Raw genomic sequence first — 23,284 nt, forward strand, 5'->3', positions numbered from 1 at the left:
TAGCAGTCAGTCTCAGACAAAGGAAAAGCAAAAATAGATCTAATTAAAAGAAAGAATGAGCATAACTACATTTTGTTAAAATGTACCAAAGACAATACTAAACATGCATGCATCACATGGCAAGGCATCCAAATTCTTAAAGAAAAGATAAATGAGTTAGAGAAGATAGACAAATAAAACTATGTAAGCAGGAGAACTCACCTTTTCCCTCCCAGAACTATTTTAAAAGGAAATCAGAAGGCAAAAAAAAGGATGAAATTAAGAGGCTGAATAGAATTTTAGAAAAGTTTTATACGATAGGTCTCTGGAGAAAATCAAATGTGATAGATGTATACCTATTTCTCAGCTGTGTAAGGAACTTTCACAAAAACTAATCATGCATTAATGTGTAAAATGCTCATAACTCAAAACAGAAAAGAAGATATATTAAATGTATCCTTTTCAGACCACAATTTAATAAAAATTACATTCAATAAAGAACCATGGTAACAAATTCACAGTTAATGGAAAACAAAAAAATGTCATCCTAAAGAATGAGTGAGTTGGCAGACAAAGCGCAGGAAGGCGGACACAGATTGAGGAGGCAGATGCAGTAGAAAGTTGATCCACTAATCAAAGGGGCCATTCCCAGGCCTATCACCACAGGACTGGGTACCTGTTGGACCTGAGTAAGAGGCAAGCCCAGGGTCTTCTTGGGGCTATCAACCTATAGCCTGGACGTTTAAAAATCATCTACCTGAACTTTTGGGAGCCAATATGATGGAGTAAGCCCTAGCCGCACTAACACCCCACTCTGACCCTGAAAGCCCAGAGATTATCGCCCCAGTGAAAAATCCTGAAACAGTGGAACCAGTGGCAAGCTGGGGAGTCCTAGAGAAATGGTGTGATCGAGTCTGTGCTGAGCCTGAAGCGAAGGGTTGGAGGCATCCCAACAAGCGCCGTCTCAGTTGACCAGCTGTAGATTCTGAAGTTCAAGGTGGTGGAGCCACTAAGCTCTAACACCAGAAGCCGAGGTGTGCCTTAGCACAATCAGAGAAATCTGGAGACACCAGTGCAGCCAACCACCAGCTACTGACCCTGCCTGAGCTCTAGATCAGGGGCACAGGGACAGAAACTTGAATTGGCCAGACAGAGTAGTGGATCAATGGAATAGATTGAGTACATAAGGTTTTTAACATGATAATGAACACAAAATAACCAATACCATGCAAGTCCTGAAATGTTTTAATATTCTGTCAAGTATTGTCTGAGAATCTGTTCATTCATCATAGATACAGATGAAACCAGTTTTTTGATTAATAAATTTGTTATTATTAGACTATCAGAAAATATTCTTTACCAAGGGTCTACAGACCTCAATGGGACCTTTGATAGATTTCAAAGGGACTCTGTGAACTTGAAACTTTAAATATTTTCATAATTATATTTCAGTATAATTATTTCACACTGCAGGGCCCTGCATTTTATTTTACATTAAAAAAAATATTTTGAAGAGTCCATGAAACAAAAAGTTAAGAAGTTCTGGTCTAATAATTCATTAATTAATAATTAATAATTCATGCTATCAAACTCAAAATGTATATCTCAAAATTTCAGTCTATGTAGGTCCATCTACTTTACAAACTCATGGATGATATTGGCATTTTAAGTCTTTGTTTTATTGCCAGATGCTATAGTCAGAACTATCTTTACGAAAGCATCTCTAAGAAGGTAGGAGACTGATATTTTAGATTTTTCCAATGCATTCTTCTTTCTTGAGTTACTGAAATTTGTATTGCCTTTCTGGCCATATATATTGTTTTAATTTAAATTTAGATTGCTTTAAAAATTCCAAAATTATTTTTTTAAAGGAGCATTTCTATATAGAAATTAGAACACATATATTCTATATTCAGTCATGAATCTCCTTCTTGTACCCCTTATTTAAGTGCGTGTGTATGTATATATACATGAGTACACATATATGTCTACATATAGATGTATACACATATACATACATGCATTGTGTATGAACGTACGCATGTATATATGTGTGTATATACATGTGTATTCAAAATATTGCTTTCAGAACTGTCTAGTTTGTTAGTACTTAAGACTTTTTTGTTCATGTTTTAAAAATGTAACTAAAATGGCTCCCTGAAAACTGTGTATGGACAGTCTCTGGTATGCCGGGAGGCTATGGGCTTGTTTGCTTAAGTATCAGGGCTGACATTTCTTTTGGGTCACATTAGGTTTTTGTCTGAATATGTATAATTCAGAGGTGAAAGAAATGACTTACCATAGTTGCTCCTTGAATTTCTTGATTCTTATTTGACTGAAGTAGAAGTAAGAGATTTCATCTGTCTTTAAACGCTATACCTATGTCTCACCTCTATATGCATACACATACTTTTTTAGGCAGCCATCCAAGTCTCTATTGTTTTTCCTGCTAAGGATATACAACTTAACATTTTCTTATTTAAATTTGGAAGCAACCATATTAGCTGAGACTAAATCAAGTTATGGAAAACTGAATAATTTATTTCTATTTTTGTTTTATTTTTTTTTTTCTCTATAAGATCAGCTATTTTATTTTCCTCATTTAAATGGCTTTAAGCTAAGGGGAAAAAATAGCATTTTTACCCAATTTCAAAAATTGTTCTTAAACATTTTAAATTAAGCAAATAAAATAATTCTAGTTGATTTAGCTAACACTGAGATCAATTTCTGTTTTATATTCTGGGGAAAACAGAATTGAATTTTTTTCATGTGTTGACTTTTCAGTCTTTGCGTATGGAAAAGTACATTAGAAATGTACATACTATTTCTGTTGACTAATTTGAAGAGGACATCGAGATGATTGAACTGCTGTGTATTCTCCCTGGGTCCATTGATTTAGATATTCTTTTTCAGAGACTCTACCAGGAGGAGTTTAATTGAAAACTTTCCAAGTGAAAATGACTAGAAGATATTTTTTAAATTTTTATCTAGAAATACTTATGTAAAAAAAAAGAACTTGAGATGAATGAGCAAAAATGAGTATCAGGCAACAGTCAAATGGTGCACACAAAACTTTGATTTTCCTGATGTTTCAGATCAGTCAGAAGTCAGAGCTTCATTCTATTCTCTTTGTTCAATTATTTAGGAAGCAATGTCTGCTGGAAATAGCACTTAGGGAAGCTAGAAGGAAAAAAAAAATGTGTAATCAACTCCAACCCTAGAAAGCAAAAGACAAAAATCCCTTGTTATTTGTTTCTCCACTTATTAAAATGTTTTGCTTTGATATGGATCTGAATCTCTGTATTTCCTGGAATTGGATGAAGAATGTGGAAGTGGAGAAAGGGGTAGATAATGAGAGTTAGGTAAAGAGAGCTCAGTTAAAAAAAGATAAAAAAATTGAGCTGAGTTGAGTTTGGTGTGTATTTGCATGCTTTACAATGTAAATTTATTGAAAGTGTGGATAGATTAAAAATATATTTGGTGGAAAGAAGGACATTAATGTCACCCATCAGCTAGGCCAGCCTATAATCAATATGTTGCAAGGCTGCTTTGAAAAGCAAATATGCTTGGTCTTCAGGAAAGGTCTAGAAAAAAAATAAAAACTCAAACAAAAACAAACAAAATTTCAGATAGATTTTGTATTCTGTCCCCTCTCGCATCACAAGCAGCAGTGATCCAAGCAGCTTTTATCTAAAACATTAGCCTGGCCCAGTAGGTGTCAGATTAGATATACATTACTCCATTATCTTGGTATACTACTCTGCATCAAAGGATCTATGGAGATGGAGACAGAGAGGGAAAGAGAATAAATAAAGGATATCTCTTTTCAGGTTTGGAGTAGCGCTTTTAACATTAAGGAAAATCAATAACTGGATTGACTGCATTCAGTAGGGAGTATTATTGTTTCCCATAATGTATCTAATGCATATCATTACCAAAGTAATCACATTATTATCTGCCTCTGCCTTGCTACTTATTTGGCTAGATATAAAACCAATGCTATTTGTAAAGTTGCTTTTTTCATTTTCAAAAGTGCTGCAAATTGCATTCTTTCTGTTTTCTTTATTAGCTGTTTGAACTACCCCACAACCTTAGAATTCAGATTAAATGGTATGTGTGTGGGAGGGGTATGCATTTTCTTCAGTATTATTTCCCTCATTTTACCCCAAAACATCTAAACCTTAGGAAATGAAACAAGTCATTTTGAGTCCACAGGATCATCTTATTTCTGTGATAGTTCTTGTAGGTCAACAACTGCATAAAGATTCTGGAGTGTCTTTACACCATGTGTATGATCTAATATGGAACATTTGATCTAAAACAATAGAAAGCACCGATCAGCCATAAATTAAATTTGTTTTCTGTAATGGGGATAGAGATAGAAAATACATAGAGTATGGTTGAATTCAGAGTGGTAAATCAGAGTATTTCTCTCACTATATCCCTCAAGGAAACTTTAGGAAATAGATATGTCTTTTTATATGTTTATATTTGTATATATGAGTTTCTGTGCATGTGTGTGCATGTGTAAGTGGATGGATGCCTTTGTGTGTGCATCTGTGTGTATGTGTGTGTGTAGGTATACTGACAATAGATGGAAATGATTTGAAGAGAAGCAAATAGATTAGGGTAGTACTGTTGGCTTTGAATAGGTCTGTTTGTTAAAGAATGAGAAATGAAAAATAATGTTGAACACTATATAGAATTGATTTATCACCAGAATTCTCATTTTTAAATCATTTTGTAAAGGTTACTGATAAAATGTGACAAAGACATAAACAAGGGAGCACTGGAAAATGGAAAATGATAAAAGTTTTGAAAACAGGAAATCCCGAAAGTACAGGGAATAAATAGAAGTTCTTAAGCAAAAGACAGTGCAATCAAAAACACATTGCACCTGTACATTAAATGTAAACAAAGATGATATGCAATGATAAGCATTTCATGGGCCTGGTCCAAAGGTCTTAGGTAATTAAGGCATAATATATGTTCCCTAAGCATGGGGAGTAATACTACTTGCATCCCTTCTCACTTAAAATCTCCAGCCCTTGATTTCATATTAAATATGAAGAATCTGCTTTTTGTCAACAAAAAACAAAAAGCAGGAAACTCTATGACTTGAAGGATAAATTGCCTATGACTATGGAGCCAAGAGATCTAGGTTCAAACACTGTCAAATGTAGTAATCCCTGAAATATTTTCTCTTTTCCTTCTATAGTACCTTATTTGGTGCGATCAATCCCCAAGGATTCAATTATCAACATCATGCAGATAATGCTCAAATTTGCATCTCCAGCCCTAGCCTGTTTCCTGAGCTATAATTCTGAATTGTGAATTTCTTTTTGGAAACCTTAAAGTGGATGGTCCATAGGCATCTCACACTAAACATGTGTAGCACTCAATATATTTACCCTCTTTACTTCAGTTATATATACCCATAATTTCAGTGTCATCATTGAAGCCTAAGATTCACTCGCCCAACATTCACAATCTGCTGCTACATCTTGTTATTTTTATCTTTACATCTCTCCTTTACAAACCATACTCTCCATTCACATGGCCACCTTGACTCAGGCCTTCATTACCTCTTGCTTGGATTTGTGCAGGAATCTTTTCCTTGATCTTCCTGAGTCTTGCCTCCAAGCTTCAGACAATTCTCCACTTAGCTACCAAATGGATACTTTTAAAGACTTTGTATCTCCGTGCTGCTCCCTGCCCCCATTCAAAAAGTTCCAGTGGTTCCCAATACCTCCAGGAACAAATGAAAAACCCTCTTTTTTCACATTTAAAACTTTTTACAAACCAGCTCTTTCCTGTCTTTCTGGTTCTCTTTTTTTTCTCTTTGTTCTCCCCACCTCAAACCTTTCTACATTCTAATCCATTCTCTGCTTCATTGCAAAAATGATTTTTCTAAAGCTTAGATCTGATCATGTTAATATGTGTGTGTGTGTACACACACACCCACACACATACACACATTCAATAAACATCACTATTTGTCTATTACTCCACGTTCAAATATAACTTTTTCTTGGCATTTAAATCTTTTCACAACTTGACCCTTTTTTTTTTTTTACACTTCCAATCATTCTTCCAGTCTTCCATCCAGACATATTAACCTACTGGTATTTCTATGCATAAAATGCTGTGTCTTCCATCTCTCTTCTTTTGCATTGTTTATTCTACATGTCAGGACAGTATTCCCTTCTCACTTCTGCCTCTTTGGATCATTGAATTCCTTCAAAACTCAGCTGAAGGACTACTTTCTACACGAAGCTTTCTCAGCTTGGTTGATTTGAAAGAGCTTATCTTTTGTTTATCACTGTCACAGACTTTGAGAAGCTAAATTTATTTTCACATCATTAAAAGGTATCAGAGGAAGACTTTACTGACAATCCCATTTGTGAGTGTGTGTGTGTGCACATAAGTAAATATGTTTTTCAATGGAATCCCAGTGTCTGAGCGTAGGACATGTATCTAGAAGATATTTTCAAATCATATAATCACTTAATGTAATAGCATTTTTCAACACCATTAACAATGGTTTATTAGCTCAGTATCTTAGAATATGATAAATTGCATAGAAATAAATATAGGTGTTCAATTAATATATGTATATGTGTGTATGTATAGTATAGATTCATAATACAAGTGTTGATTGAGCACCTACTATTTGCTATGTGTTGTAATGAATACTGAAATTAATAAGACTGTTTCTTGAAAGAGTTTATAGCATAACATGGGAAACAAGATATAGACACTTACAATATTAGTCTGTATGTAAAAATTTCCTAACTTTAAAGAATTAAAAAGTGGGAACATACACTTCCTGTTGGGAATGATAATCTAACTGAGTCTCAAAATATGAATCACTTTCATCACATTGAGAGAAAAGTGAGGGCATTGTAGGTGGAGAGAAAGACAAGAAAATGAGCAGATTTAAAAGTAAAAGGTGTGAACCAGCAGCATTAAGACATCTAGCTTTCCTTTAATATTAAGTGATTGAAGAAAATAGTAGGATCCACTTCTGGACCTGTATGCCAAAGAGATAATAAAAACAGGAAAAGGACAAAAATATTTATATCACCTCTTTTTGTGGTGGCAAAGAATTAGAAATTGAGGAGGGACCCTTAAGTTGGGGAATGACTGAACAAGATGTGGTATATATGAATGTAATGGAATACTATTGCGCTATAAGAAATGCTGAGCAGGTAGAATTCAGAAAAACCTGGAAAACTTGAATGAACTGAGACTGAGTGAAGTGAGCAGAACTAGGAGAACACTGTATACAGTAACAGAAACAATGTGTGATGACTAACTTTGATGGACTTATCTCTTAGCAAAGCAATGATCCAGGACAACTCAAAAGGACTCATGGTGGAAAATGCATCCACATGCAAAAAATAGAACTATGGAGACTGAATGCGAATTGAAGTATATTATTTTCTCTCTCCTTTATTTTTTGTTTGCTTTCTTCTTTCTTGTGGTTTCTCCCATTGATTCAAATTCTTCTTTACAACATGACTAGTGGGAAAATACGTTCTATATGAATGTATATGTAGAGCCTATATCAAATTACGCTCCTTCTTGGGGTGGTGGGAGGGGAAAGATGGGGAAAAATTTTGAAACTCAAAATCTTATGGAAGGGAATTCTGAGAACTAAAATAAATACATTACTAGTACTAAAAAATAAAAAGGAATACATTGTTTTTAAAAAGAAAATAGTGGTAGTTGTAAAGGAAAATCAAGCAGAATCTCAAATGCCAGGGGAAGACATTTCAAATTTATTCTGAAGGTGATGGGTGAACCTTTAAAAGTTTTTGAAAAAATAAATGACACCATTAGAACTATGCTTTAAAAGATTCATCTTTGCGGTGGAGTATAGAATGAAATACAGTGTAGAGAAATTAAAGTCAGGAAGATCAGTAAATTACTTCAGTGATTTAGATGAAAAGTAATAAAGGAATAAGAAGGAAAAGGAAGTTTGATCTCTTCATGGCCGCAGTATGCATCGATAACCAAAGTTTTGCATGTGGGAGCCATTAATCAAAAGAGGATAAAATACAATAGCACCAGGCTTGATTATATTACATTTTTGCTATTGTATTTGATAGAATAACGCCAAAATTTGACTATTTTAATAGAAACACTTAGTGTTTCAGAAATTACTAAAGAAAAATGTTCACAGACATTTCTGTGAATATTTGAAGAAAATCTAGCAAAGAGATACAATGCAGTTTTTACCTCAGTCTTGCCACTTATAACCTCTGTGAACTTGAGCAAATTACTTAACATCTTTGTTTCCCAATTTTTCATGTATAAAATGAGTGGATTGCATTAGATGCCTCTTTCAATTCATCATTATTAATCTTATTATTCTATTATCATTAGATTTAGATCAGGAAGTATTTTATTTTTTTGCTTTTTTTGGTGGGGGGAAGGCAGGGAAATTGGGATTGTGACTTGACCAAGGTCACATGGCTAGTAAATGTTAAGAGTCTGAGGCCACATTTGAACACAGGTTCTCCTGACTCCAGGGTGGGTGCTCTATTCACTGCACCAACTAGCTGCCCCTAGGAAATATTCTAAGAAATCAAATATTTTGTCTCATTTCACAAAATCAGAAATTGAGTCCTGGGGAGGTCACATGACTGACTAAACATCACAAATAGTAAAGACAGAGAATTGAGATTTGAACCCAGATCTTCTGATTCCAAATCTTGTGTTTTTCCTAATATAGGCAGGCTATTACTGAACAGCCAGGATTCCAGAACTAGAACATGGTATAGAACTAGAAACCTCTATTACTATGACACTCAACCCAATCCTGAAGAGTTGAATTTTAACACTTTTAACAACAGGGAAAAATCACGAAACCATTCCTTAATTTTATTCACAACTGGTGTGATTAAGTCTTCTAAAAATGTAAATGAAAAACAAGATACTGGAACACTGTGTTAAAAAATCTATGACCACATTGTGCTTGAGGCAAGCAGATCTCATTGAGAACAAATCTATGAGTGATTAAAATATGAGATATCTCATTAATCACACAATCCTTTAGAAAATAAATTGTGGTTGTTAACTTGATATGCACCATTGAACATTCAGGAAAATATTGCATAGGCAGACAAGTGCACCAATGCATGACATTATAATAGCTTGTGGATATATTTTCTCTGTAAATAGTTTCACAGCACATACAATTCTTTTTGAGCTCTGTTGTATAGTAAGATTATTTTTTAAATCATAGATATTAATGCTGAAGATTTTTCAGTGCCAGAACATAAACTATACATTTGAATAAAAGAACATGTGTTATTGAAAATAGCATTTTTTTTTTTACTTTGAACCTCTGCCTTAATCATATTTTGGCCTGAGGAGAAGGAGGGCGGCACCATGGTAGAGAGGGAGGAGGTGGGCACCATCAGCGAGGAGGAGGCGGCTCAGTACGACCGGCAGATCCGCCTGTGGGGGCTGGAGGCACAGAAGCGGTTGCGGGCCTCCCGGTGCTTCTTGTTGGAATGAAAGGTTTGGGGGCAGAAGTTGCAAAGAATCTCATTTTAGCAGGTGCGATAGGACTGACCATGATGGATCATCAGAAGGTATCTCCAGAAGACACTAGTGCTCAGGTCTCAATTCCTACCACTGGATCCTCTGGCCGGAACCGGGCAGAAGCCTCTTTGGAATGAGCACAGAATCTTAATCCCATGGTAGACGTGAAGGTGGACACAGAGAATATAGAAAATAAGCCTGAGACTTTCTTCACACAAGTTGATGCTGTATGTCTGACTTGCTGTTCCAGGGATGTCTTAGTTAAAATTGACCAGATCTGTTATAAAAACAGCATCAAGTTCTTTACCGGAGATGTTTTTGGCTACCACGGATACATGTTTGCTAATCTGGGAGAGCATGAGTCTGTTGAGGAGAAAACCAAAGTCCCCCAAATCAGCCCAGGAATGGAAGATGGACCTGACACTAGGAAGGCAAAGTTGGAGGCCACAGAAAGGATGATGGTCAAAAAGAAAGTGGTTTTCTGTCCATTCAAGGAGGCTCTGGAGGTGGACTGGAGCAGTGACAAGGCCAAGGCAGCCCTCAGAAGGACCACGTGCGATTACTTCCTGCTCCACGTGCTCCTGAAATTCTGTACAGATAAAGGGCCAGACCCTCAGTCGGGTACTTATGGTGAGGATTCTGAGCTGTTGCTTCAGATCCGAAATGATCTGCTCGAGTCCCTGGGGGTGAACCCTGATCTGTTCCTGGTGACTTTGTCAGCTCCTGCTTCTCCCAGACGGCACCAGTCCGTGCAGTTGTTGGGGGGGTGTTGGGACAGGAAGTTGTCAAGGCCCTGTCTCAGAGGGACCCTCCTCACAACGATTTCTTCTTTTTCGATGGCATGAAGGGAAATGAGATGGTCGAATGCCTCGGTCCAAAATGAAAGCAAGCCTTGGGCCCCTGGATGATGACCTGCAGCCTGCCCTCAAAGTCCAGGCACAGCCCCCACCCCCGGGCCCCAAAGACAAGAGCCTTTCACATTGGGATTCAGCAGGTGTGCTGCTTGCAGTCCTCAGCAGATGCCGGTCGATAGAAGGGGGATTGGAGATTGACTGTTAGTGTCTCAGCATGAATCCATACCGAGTTTGTCCTCCCTGGGCAGAGGTCACTGACCCCAGCCATCCTCCACCATCCCATCCCAGCCAGGCTTTCTTTGTTGTATTCCTTGGGATGCTTCTCTGGGAGGGACAGGGCGGCCTATCCCCTGGGAGCATCTCACCACCCTCTCCTTATTCCCTGCCTGAAGCCATGGCCAGAGCATTCTGACTTCAGGTGGGAAGTAAGGTTGGGCCAGGGTAAACAGAGTTTCCAAATTCAGGTGGGTGCCCTTGGGCGAGGCATGGGAAGGGAGGGCAGCAGGGCCTGGCCTAGGACTTGGCATTTTAGTGTAGAATCCCTTTGTTAAGAGTCCAGTTTGAACTGGGGCTTGTTCCTGGTTTCTCACTCACCATGTCACTCACCCAGTAGGACTTCACTCTACTCTTTGTCTTCTTAAAGGGATTTCAGCCCTTTAATCATTGTGACTTCACAGTCCCAGGCATTTTGAAAAAAATCCCCCCTTAAGAAAGGCCAAGCCAAGTGCCTGCCACTGAAGGCAGCAAGACTGCAGAATCATTCACATGGTCTCTTTAGACAGGAGTTTCTTGCATTTTTTATGGAGTTGGGGGAGGGGGGCATATTTTGTTTTTTAATAATGTGTTCTTTTGGCCATCATAGAATGGCAGCTGTTGTGTTTTACATGTTTTCTATATTTTCCTGGATTCTGAAAAACATAATAAAGTTGGTTGCTTCTGGAAAAAAAAATAATAATATTTCATTCAATTTTTTGAGGTAGATAAAAAGATAGAAGATTTTAAATAAAAATGTTTGTTTAAGAAAAAAGTGATATTTTGCTGACAGGTAAATATGCAAAAGTAAATTAATTTCAAGGACCAGATTAAAATAAATTTAAAGATATTCATATGTGTAGTACATATATACATATATATGTATATTATTCCTCAAGTATTCTGACAATATAAGTATATTACAAAATATATAAACATACTACATATACACATAACATATTTCATACATGTACACATATAATTACAGATAATCATAACAATTTGCTGTGGAGTGTGAAATATATACATATATGTTGCACACTATGTATGAATCTGGTGTGTTATACATGGCATAAACACATAAGGTGTACACATATGCATACATACTTTCAACATAATGTATATTCATTTGTGATTTTAATAACTTATACATACATAATAATGTATTAAGACATAATATTCTCTATATCTTGGAAATGAGACCAGTAAGACAAATGCTGACAAGGTTCCCCCCACCCCCGTTAACTATTTCCAGATAGCTGATCCTCATATACTCACACACATATATGCAATTTGTACACATACACCTTTTTTATTAAGCACTTAACATACTTCTATTTTTCCACTCTGTCTTCTCATATCCTCACCATTTCTTCTTCCTCTTCCTACCAGAAATGAATTAAATTACTTGCCCACTTGAGTTTTATTTTAGTAAGCAACTAAAAAAACTATATAAAAATTGAAAAATAAATAATATATATCTATATGCATATATCTTTGTGTGGATAGATAGACAAATATCTGTGTATGCTGATTCCTTTTACCACTTCATTTATGTTTCTTTCATATAACATTGGAAAGACTAAATCTGGAGTGGTACATATTCTTTGAAGATAATCTGTTGGCAGCAAACTATTCTATTATTTTCCTGTGGTATTATTGAAATTCTCCCTTATTGAACATTATATAATTTTGAGCAAAGAAATTTCTCTACTCAGTACCACATGAGAATGTAAACAGTGAAAAATTCCAGAATGCTATAGAAATAAAATTTTAATTTTCTTTTACATTAGAAAAGGACAGGAGAAAGAATATAGTTGGTAAAGGGATACACATGCACATATGATACACATATAATACATATATGTGCGTATGTGTATAGTATGTGTATATATATATTTTAATCTCTTTCAATTCATCATCTACCTCTATGAAGATGATACTAAAAAAGCTAAAACAAAGAAAATAACACCTTTAAAATAGACTAACCTAAATGGCAAAAGAGGTTCAAAAAGGCAATGAGGAGAAGAATGCCTTAAAAAGCAAAATTGGCTATATGGAAAAGGAGGTCCAAAAACCCACTGAAGAAAATAATTCCTTAAAAATTAGAATAGAGCAAGTGTAAGCTAATGACTGTGTGAGAAATCAAAAAATTATAAAACAGAACCAAAACAAAGAGGCACATAAAAATGAAGGATAACTAATAATAATAGCAGTAGAACTATTTAAAAATTTAAAAAAATACCCTGATTTCTAGATAGCATATAAAACTCTTGTCATATATTATCTCATTTCATCCACACAATACTACAACAATACTGTGAGGTGGGTGCTCTTAACTCATTTTATAGATTTCATAGACAAAACTGAGGCTCATTGATATTAACTTATTTGTCAAAGTTACACAGCTAGTTAAAAAAACTTATTGTTATCTCCTTTTTAATATTTTATTGCTACTTTAAAAAAAATTCTGCACAACAGAAATTATTCTGTTTTTGCTCATTTAATCTGAATTTGCATGTCTATTTGCTATGGGAGACCACAAGAGGACTATGAGCTTCCCAGCTATAGAGGCTCAAGGGTAATAATAAGCCTTGCCAGCATCTGTAAGATCCCAGGGCATCACAGAAAAGTAATTCACCTATAACTAACAATTTTTATTCTCTGATGAATGTTAGAATTAAACTTGATAAAAAGATGACATCAGGGGAGTGGTTTGTACACTGACTTCTGCAATATATTTAGTTCAATACTAAAAAGGCTGTCATTTCCTCATTGATATAAATTAGCTTTTTATTTTATTTTATTTTTTTTTGCCTTTTGGAGGGCAATTGGGGTTAAATAACTTGCCCAGGGTTATACAGCTAGTTTTTTTTTTTTTTATGTGGGTGTTAAGTGTCTGAAGCCGGAACCAAACTTGGGTCCTCCTGACTCCAGGGCTGGCACTTTACTCACTGTGTCACCTAGCCACCCCTAAATAAGTTTTTTATAAAGCAGAATGTTGGGAGGAAATCTTTATATATAGCATCGTTGTGCTTTATTTTAATTCAAGTTAGAATCGAAATGATGACCAATTAATTTTACATCATGTTTATTCTTGAAAGACATGGAATTATCACAGGACCTTTTCTTGTAAATCAACTATGATCTACAACTATGATCAAAACAGAATCTCTCCAGTGTTGTGTTAAAAGACACACACACACACTCACAGAAGCCAACATATGTTTGTTTATAAAGGCAAACCTCAAGACTTGAATTGTAACGTATTGTCATTAGAAATTATGACTGATTTTGCAACCATGCAGAAATATGTGACCTATGGCACTCCAAGGAGAATCCAACATCCCAATAAAATTATGTAAGATTCCCTCAGTTTTCCAGTAGTGCAAAGATGTGGGTGTTTGACCCAGTTAGAGAGAACCACATACACATTTAGAATTCGTTGTTATTGTCATATTATATTAGTTCTTATTGTTGTATTGTTTTTCTTCTATCAATAAAAGTCAATGTGATAAATGATCCTTAATTCTTATATTTAAGGTTTCCTTAAGTAAAAGCCTGAAGTACAAACTATTAATTTGCTTTCCTGTAGTTCTGTAGTTTTACACATCTTATTTTGGTCAATAGACATCTTGCTTAAACCATTAACTTAAAAGGGAAGTAAAAGTAATGTCTGGCCTCAAGTTTTCATGCCCATTTGATGAAGGAATATTTTTTTTCAAAAGCCCAATTCATTCCTATCATTCACAACATCACTTTATAAAGATTACATAGATTTGTGATTTGGATAGGGGTGGGAGCTTTGGTCTTTAGAACTCAATTCAACAAACTTTTAGTAGACACTTACTTTGTGAAAGGCCCTGAGGATACAAAGATAAAAACAAGAATTTCTGTCCTCAGAGTCCTTATAGTACAGTAGTATGTCTGGGGGAGGGGTGGGGCAGGGGGCAAGTTGCATTAAAGGTTAAATAGCTGTAGGGATGTAATGAAGTTTGAAAGTTGCTTAGTTGATTCATGGTCTTCTGTACTGGAGCCATAGCCTCTCTCAAACAACATCCACTGTACTTTCTCTGCACAAATACCCATAATGAAGAGAAATGAGAATGATTTATGATATGTCTGATACAGTTATATAGCATCCCTCAGTTTAACTTATACAGAGAGTGACCTATGCTCTTCAACAAGTCTAGACCTGCCATTAGGTCTTAGATCATTGTTCTTAGGACTTAGATCATTCAATCACCAAGCACTCATTAAACACCTGTCATATATCACAGAGGCAGTTGTGGGGATAAAAAGACAGCAATGAAATATCCCTGGCCTCAAGGAGCTTATATGTTATTGTGGGAGAAGAAATGCATATAAATATTTTTAATTATGGAGAGTGCTTTAGTAACATAGAAACATATGCGTGCATGTACATGTGCACATATTAATGTATGTATGCATGTGACTATGGGAAAAAGGGAACAAGCCTTTATAGAGTGACCACTATGTGGCAGACTGTACTAAAGTGCTTTACAAACATTACCTCACCACAACCTATGAGGGAGGTCCTGTTATTACCTCCATTTTATAGGGGAGGAAAATGAATCAGTGCAAGGTTAAGTGACTTGCCCAAGATTTAAGATGAGTAAATATCTGGGACTGTATTTGAACTCCCGAGTCCAGGCCCAGTGCTCTTTCCATGCTGCCACCTAGATTCTCTTGAATTTCTCAAACAGTGATCTACCAGTTATTATTGTTGTTGTTGTTGTGGGTGGTAGTGGTGATGGTTTTTGCTTATATTTTCTTTCCAGTGATTTATGTGTTTCTCTTAAAACTAGTTACAGAGAGCAGTGGGGGAGCCCCTTGGACCCGGGTCCAGTCATCCTCCATCCCCTCTCCTCCCCACTTGGTCCTGGGAGGCAGCTCTTTCAGAGGTTCCTGGAGCAGGAAAACATTGTCACTGATGTCCTGGGGAAGCTAGAGGAGGTCTCTGGTGTCAAAAACTACTACCTGGCTCCAGATTCCATGGCTTTCCTGGCCCTCTATCTCATCTTTGGCTATGGGGCCTTCCTGCTCTGCAATCTCATCAGATTCACCTACCCAGCATATGTTTCATCAAGACCGTTGAAAGCCCCAACAAAGATGATGATACCATCTGGCTAACCTACTGGGTGGTATATGGCATATTTGGCCTGGCTGAGTTTTTCTCTGACATCTTCCTTTTTCTGGTTCCCCTTCTACTAAACTATGCCTTCTTGCTATGGTGCATGCTTCCAGTGGCCTGCAATGGCTCCCAGATCCTGTACCATCACCTGATCCACCCCATCTTCCTGAGGCACCAGGCTTCCATGGACAGCCTGGTGACTTATGTGAGTGGATGAGCCCTAGACACAGCAGCCAATCTGACCTGGGAAGCAACCAAGGCAGTCATGATTCACCCCCAGAAGAATAAGTGAAGAGCTCCCTCCTGAGGCACAGGCTTCGAATGACTGAACACCCTCCTCTGAGCCCCATCAGCATCAAGGGACCCTGGCCCCTGGATCCTGGCTCCTGTCTAAGCAGCTGACCTCTCCCAGCTATACAGCTCCACTCAACCTCCACCCTCTTGGGCCTTAGGACATTAGAGTAGTCTCCCCAGTCTGGGAGGTGGGATGGGCATGGAAGGGATCTCTGCCCATTTAGGATCTACCAGAACCCGCTAAGGGGTCCTGCTGGTGCTAGGACTGTTCTAAGTATACCGTTAACGATCTGCCTCTGGCCCCCACCACTGGCTTCCCACAGGACTCCTGATGTGTCCTGGCTATTCCAGCTGCCCATGTATTATAATAAAATGTCCTACACAGGCCAAACAAACAAACAAACAAACCAAAAACTAGCTCCAATTAGTTTTTAATGACATTTGTTTTATAAACTAGTTTGAGGTCTGGTAACCTTATGACCCCTTCATTGGCACTTTTCTCTTTATTGACCTTGAAATGTTAGTTCTTCTGTTCCTACAAAATAATTTAACTGTTTTGTTTCCTTCTTCAAAATATTTCCCTTACAATTTAATTGATTTGTCACTAACTCTATAAATCAATTTAGGTCATATTATTTCTCAATATATTTGTACAACTCAACATGATCAATGAATAGTTTTCTAGTTATTTTTCTTCCTTTATTTCAGTTCTGGGTTTTTTTTTTGTATTTATATACATCTTGCATATGTCTTAGTAATTCAATGCTAAGATGCTTTTTTCCTTGAGTTTTAAAAGTAATTTTAAAATGAATTTTCTTTTATGTTCATTCATTCATTTCATTCACTTTATTTCTGTTGGTGCTAAGTAGACATGAGAGGGAGGTGTGGTATTGTGGATAGAGAGCCATCTTGAAACCACGATGTCATCAAAATTCTGGTCACTGTTTTCTGTTTTCCTGTTATCATATGATTCTTCCCCGCCAAGCCCCATCCTTGGGTTAATTCTAGAACTCACTGTGATCCTTCTCTAGCATAAGTGCTGCTAAACAAAGATGTTGAAAATCAAGAACTAATTCTGGCTGGGTCCTCTACAAACTTATGTCACCTAATCTCATCTGTAGCCTCAGTGCTGCTGGGTAATCCCGTCATCAGCTGATTATCCTACTTTTCTTAGAGACTCTCCTCAATTTATTCATTCCTTCTCAAACATTCTGGTCCTCCCACCCCCCCCCCCACTCCTCTCTCAGATGATGTCTTTTTTCTGGATACTGTTTTTTCTTGTTTCTCCTTCTACATATTCAATAGCTCCATTTTTATTTCCTTTTCTGGATCGTCATCCATATTTTACCCTAAATCTAACCATGGGTATCCCTAGCACTTAGCACTGTGTCTGGCATATAGTAGGCCCTTAATAAATGTTTATTGATGATTTTCAAGTATTGTTTCTGATGCTTCTTGGCTATGAAAGCCTATGGAAATCAATTAGCTCTTCAATGCTATAATTTGCAGAAAAGGTGTAAACGTCACATTGGTCTAAGGAGACCATACCAATGAAATGGGAGGTCTAGTGCTATACTGTGCAGACATATTGGTGATTTTAAAAGATTTCTTCTGAAGGGCCCTTCATTATTGCCTGACGTCATCAGCGAGCCTGTCTCTCAGCCAGCATCTTTGTGAGATGTGGCCTTCACAATAGGAGGTTGCATAGTAGCCAAGAGTATAGAGAGGAGAAATGGCTTCTCTTACAGAAAGGGAGTGGTAGAAATTATTTGGGAATTGAACACCAAATGGAAGGCCCTGTCCTTCTTATGCTTGCCATCCTATGCTTTAGGCTATCTTTTTTGGGCCAGTGAGTGTGGCCATTTTAGCCTCACTCCACTATTCAAAGAAACTGGTGAATTTGTCTACAGAGAGTGACTCCTTTAAAAGCCAAGCCACTTTCCATTAAATCCAGGAAATACTGGAAGATTTATGGTATGTGAATGAATGGAATATGATTGTGTACTTACAAATGACAAAAGGGAAGGTTTCAGAGAAAACTGGGAAGACTTGTATGTACTGATACAAATTGATCCTATCTGAACTAGAAAATTTATATAGTTATGACATTTTGCAAATGAATTACTGTGAAAGGTTTAAAAACTCTGATCAATGCAATACTCAATCATAATTTCAGAAGACTACTAATGGAGAATATTCCCCACCTCCTAAAAGAGAGGTGATGGACTGAAAACCCATAATCATACATACATATTTTAAGTGGTCAAGGAAGTAATTTATTTTACTTGACTATGCATATTTGTTAGCAACATTTTGTTTTTATTTTTCATTCTTAAAGTGAAGAAGTGAGGTGTGAAAAAGAAATAATCCTTGTCAATTTAAAAAAAAACAATTAAAAGTCAGTCACTCACACGATTCTTTGCAGCGATGATGGGGAAGATTGGAAAGGAAATATGAGAAATGTGGTCAAGTCCCAACTGGGCTTGTCCTTCTCCCACCACTAGACCAGCTGGTCCAAAGTCTTCTGATTGGGATCTAGGTCTATCAGAAAAAATCCAAATTATCTCCAGAGGGAAATGAGTGGTCTTTCTCCCTTCCTTAGGGAGCAGGAAGGCAGGTCTCTCACATAAAAACATGACAGTCTAGATTGAGAGTAGTAATGGACCTGAGAGGCTATTACAACACTTTCAGTTTACAGACAAGGAAACTAAGAAACATGGATGTTAAGTGATTCAATTGGCTATGCCATGAGTTGGAAGGTTACTATCCAGAGGACACTGTAATTCTTCCCCCTTCCTTTTCTTGTATGCATTTCTCTTGCCTACCTTAAATGACAAAGGAGGAGGATATAGGATCAAAGATGTCCTTATAGGTCATAAAGTCCAATCCCTCCATTTTACAGAAGAGGAACCTGAGGTACAGAAAAGTTAAGTGACTTACCCAGGGTCAGTTAAGTGGTATACTGAATCTATTGCTGGGCCTGCAGTCAAGACCTCCTATGTTCAGATCTGGCCTCAGATATTTAATACCTGTGTGAACCTGAGTAAGTTCCTTAACCTCTGTCTGCCTCATATATGAAATGGGCATAGTACTCACCTCACAAGATGGTTGTGATATTTCTAAAGTTCTTAGTGGAATGTTTGGCACATACAAGGTACTTAATATTTCCCCCTTTCTTCCTAGAGTATGATACAGTATTTAAATCCAGATTTTATTCCAAATCAAGCAGTCCATCCACTACACTATCATCTCTGTTCTAAAAATCTTCCAAGGAGAAGTAGTGACCATGGAATATTAATTAACTTAACATTTCTCCCTACTTTTTTCTCAACAAAGATCCATCTAAATTATTGCAAAGAATCACTGAATGCCTAAAGATATGGGAAGAGTACACTTCTTCCACCAAACACTTAGGAGCTGGTCTCTCTTGTGGTTGCCATATGAGTATTGTCCTTTTGACATGTACATTTTTTTCCAGCGCTTTAGATTATCTCTAATAAAGAAAGGATCTCCAAGAAACATACTGCAAACCACAAACACATTTACAATACTTAATCAGTGCATGAAAGGGAAGCAGAAACTGTAGATCAATAGAGGAACCGTGGAATTTGAAACATCTTTTTCAATGGACCAGTTTTTCCTCAGTGTCTTATTTATGCTTAGCCCATCATATCTCAGCTTCAACAGAAAATATAATCACATATAAAGAGCAAGTTAAATCCTGGAATCCTTAATTCCTAGATGCCTTATGATGCATTTGCTATCCTAGATGTCTAACCAAGCAACCATATAAACAAGGACAAGAATTTATCATGCACCTTAAGGTTTGCAAAGCATAATATGACATCTCATACTGTCCTCACAACAACTGTCAAGTGGGAGCTATTAGTGTTCCCATTTTACAGGTGAAGAAACATAGAGAAAGATTAAGTAACTTGCCCAGGATCACACAACTAGTTAGGTGTCTGAGTCAGGATTTGAACTCAGGTCTTTCTTAGTCTAAGTACAACAGTCAAGTCACTGTGCCAGACACATTATTCCAAAACAAAGCAGGGCTATCTATTATACAGAGCAGGTAGGTGGAACAGTGGATAGAACGGCAGACCCGGAGTCAGAAAGACTCATCTTCCTGAGTTCAAATCTGGCCTCAGACACTTAATGGCTGGTTGCAAAGCTAGTAAATCACCAAACAAATCACTTAGTGCAATTTCTTCAGTTCCTCATTTGTAAAATGAGCTGTAGAAGGAAATTGGAAACCACTCCAATATCTTTGGCAAGAAAACCTCAAATGGGGTCATGAAATATTGAACATAACTGAAATCACTGAACAACAAATGTAATACACACAATCAACACTCAACCCCGGTCATCTTACCATGCTTGAGCTTCAGTTACAGAATCTCAAGGATTTGTCTTTTCACAATTCCCATTCAGCTCTGTGAGTTCATACTCACCCCACACAGAATTACATGAGACTTCCATATTTCTTATAAATTTATTTTTTCCTTCCTTATTTCATCCCTTCCCTTCTATTCCATTAATGCATTTGCAATTTTCTTCAGTTCTTCTAGCTTTACCTTCATCTTCTTCCGGTGAATGATGCAAAAATAATACCTACAGTGGAAATGGGACATATTCCCTATTGAACAACAGTGACTTCTTCCTTTAAACAATACCTTCCTTTTATTTGGATGCTCCCCCTAATGAAATCAAGCTGTATTTCAAGTATTATCCCCTTTTCTCAACCCTCCTTAGTCTTTAGTCTTCTAACTTTATGTTTTCTCATATGAAACCCTCCCTCCAAAGGTTGTTAGGTCAATAAAGTGGTAAGACTCACAGAAAAGCAATAGATCCCAACCCCACTGCTTCCACCATCAATGCTAGAAACAATGCAATTTCTCGTTGCTCAGCAGTATTTGGGTCATCATCTTGAGGGGGAGAAAGATAAAATATCTCTATAGTTCCCCTTCAAGTTCCTCTACCACTTCCCTCAAAAAACCACCCCTCCCCAGACTATCAATGATTGTATCCCTGTCTCTCAGTATTTCCCCAATACTCTCACCCTTACGTCCTGACCCAAGTCCTTGAATTCCCCAAATCCCAGATGCTTATAGCACTGCTCCACAATTTCATTAGCCTCCCTATTGACCCATGGTTCATCATTGGTGTAAAACCCTTCCAATATTCAGATGCTTCCATCACTTCAACCTTTCCCAGACTTTTTTATCTGCCTTCTCATTTTGAAACCACCCAATTTTCATAATCTTTGTATCACCCAAGATCCCTGTTACTATCCCCTGATACCTCCACAAAGTTCTCCTTTGAAGCATGGTATAGTAATTCGTAGACAGTTCCAACAGTCAAGAACAGGACCCTCAGTCATCACTAAGGAGAAAAAAAATGAGTAGAGACCAGTTCTACCTGGGTCTCCTAGTCAACATGATGTATGAAGATGTAGGCTATGGTGACCTCTGTGGAAAATCGGGTTGTGACAGGAAAAGTGAACATTCAACCCTATTAAGGGTTATGGTGGGGAAAACCACCAATTCAGGGAGTGACTACTGCCGAGGACTATGGGAATGACTCATGCTTCAGCACACTTTGTTAAGGATGTGTTTTCATGGAGAATCACTTCATAAAAATTAGGAGCCCAAAGGAGATAAGAATTCAGATCTTGATCAGGGTAGGATGCAAATCAGGGTGTAGGGATGGAAATATGGTTGGGAGAATACAGTGTACTTTGGTATTCTGAATATGTTTGTACTTACTGCAGTCTTCAGAGCAAGCTGTGGGAGAAATATAATAGGTTACCCTATTATAAATCTTTTCTTTCTTTTGCAGGTACCCCACATTTCTTTCCCTCAATTTCATTCCACCTAGGGCTGGATCATGCAAGGTGAAACTCATTCTTCCTTCCCACAAAAAGCTCTTCCAGTGACTCCCAACCAAGTTCCAATTGTTTTAGGGTTTATCAACTGACCACTTCCATACCAAGATCTGAGAAGGCCTTTAAAGTCTCAGTCAGATGGGACTCAAGGTTCTGACGAAGTTTAAGAAGCTGGCCTTGGAAGATGAAGACCCCTAGAGAAAGATAAGGGAGGTACTAAAGATCATCCCTTCAACCTTTATCCAATCCCACTTGACCATTTCATGGCTTTCTCTTTCCCTCCCACTGCACCTTTCCATCGCTTCTGTTTTAGGTTCCTGAGTTTCTCTTTCAACCATTCTCTCACACTGATAGCTTGGCGAACATCTGGAGGAAAGGAAGGAAGGAGGTTGACTATACTTTTGATGAGATATTGAAGACCCAGATGTTTGATGCTCTTAGCCAGCCCCCAAAACTATAATTTCCACCTTTGATGTCCCACACCCATCATTGCCACAGCCATCCCTCACCCAACACCCGCAGCCTCTTCTTCCCCTGGTGGATCTTGGTGCTTACGTCCCTCAGCTCCTGGAGCTGCCGATCAAGGAAAGCAGTTCTTGAAGGAGTGTTTTCGGGAACCAGGTCCTCCAGTAGCCAAATCACATCCTTAAAGTATTTGGGATCACATTCAAGACAGCTTCTTATGACCCTAGTTCCCAGTAGTAAAAAGCACAATAGTAGTAACCACTGAGATCCCATTTCCTTGCCCTGCCCCGCCCCAACAGCATGTTGTCTTGACAACCAGTTTCTTAGTTCATTCTCTTCCACAGTGTAAGAATGAAAATCATCTTTCTGGTAGCCCTAACTCTCCTCCCTCTATTCAGCCATTTCCCCAAGAAACGTTGCTTGGGGATGTTTATTATTATTACTTTTAATCTGCTATCACATTCCAAAGAATGACCTAATAATCAGTGCAGCAGGTGCCTGAGTTCTATGGGCAGAATATGAGAGCAGGCTTGAGGGAAAGTGGGCTAAGGTCACGGGGAGAAAGGAATTGTGGGAGGTTCCTAGTTCTTCTCCAACTGTATCTCTCCCTATTTTAATATCTAAAAATCCATTTGACCAGGCACTACAAACTTTGGGTACTCTTGAAAATTATTTAGTTTCCTCTACCAAGGCCTAGTCAAATGCTTTCACAATCTCTTTAATTCAACTTTTTACTTTGTGATGAAAGATCAAGAGAAAGGAGATGAAAGAAAGAGCTTCTCATGATTGTGCAATTCTTTTTTTTTTATTTTTGATATTCCATAGCTGATCATGACTTTATTG

The 23,284-nt window shown here is 37.5% G+C and overlaps 1 protein-coding gene and 2 pseudogenes across 1 annotated transcript in view; 2 read left to right on the plus strand and 1 right to left on the minus strand.

The window, feature by feature from the left end:
- Window positions 1–9,365: 9,365 nt before the first annotated feature.
- Window positions 9,366–11,343, plus strand: LOC138163149 (SUMO-activating enzyme subunit 1-like; annotated as a pseudogene).
- Window positions 11,344–13,942: 2,599 nt separating this feature from the next.
- LOC138163456 (receptor expression-enhancing protein 6 pseudogene) lies at window positions 13,943–16,087 on the plus strand (annotated as a pseudogene).
- Window positions 16,088–20,618: 4,531 nt separating this feature from the next.
- IZUMO3 (IZUMO family member 3) overlaps window positions 20,619–23,284 on the minus strand; it is a 4,355-nt gene continuing 1,689 nt past the window's right edge. Inside the window, exons 2-8 of the mRNA XM_069090928.1 lie at window positions 22,486–22,723; window positions 22,268–22,342; window positions 22,081–22,170; window positions 21,858–21,875; window positions 21,394–21,474; window positions 20,927–21,017; window positions 20,619–20,703 (exon numbers count right to left, since the gene is read on the minus strand). Of these exons, the coding sequence (XP_068947029.1) occupies window positions 20,619–20,703; window positions 20,927–21,017; window positions 21,394–21,474; window positions 21,858–21,875; window positions 22,081–22,170; window positions 22,268–22,342; window positions 22,486–22,723 (678 nt within the window). The remainder of the gene's footprint in view (window positions 20,704–20,926; window positions 21,018–21,393; window positions 21,475–21,857; window positions 21,876–22,080; window positions 22,171–22,267; window positions 22,343–22,485; window positions 22,724–23,284) is intronic.

The sequence above is a fragment of the Petaurus breviceps genome, unplaced genomic scaffold (assembly GCF_028583685.1).
Source record: "Petaurus breviceps papuanus isolate PSGF00001 unplaced genomic scaffold, PetGlider_PUasm1.0 125, whole genome shotgun sequence".
NCBI classification, from domain to species: domain Eukaryota; kingdom Metazoa; phylum Chordata; class Mammalia; order Diprotodontia; family Petauridae; genus Petaurus; species Petaurus breviceps.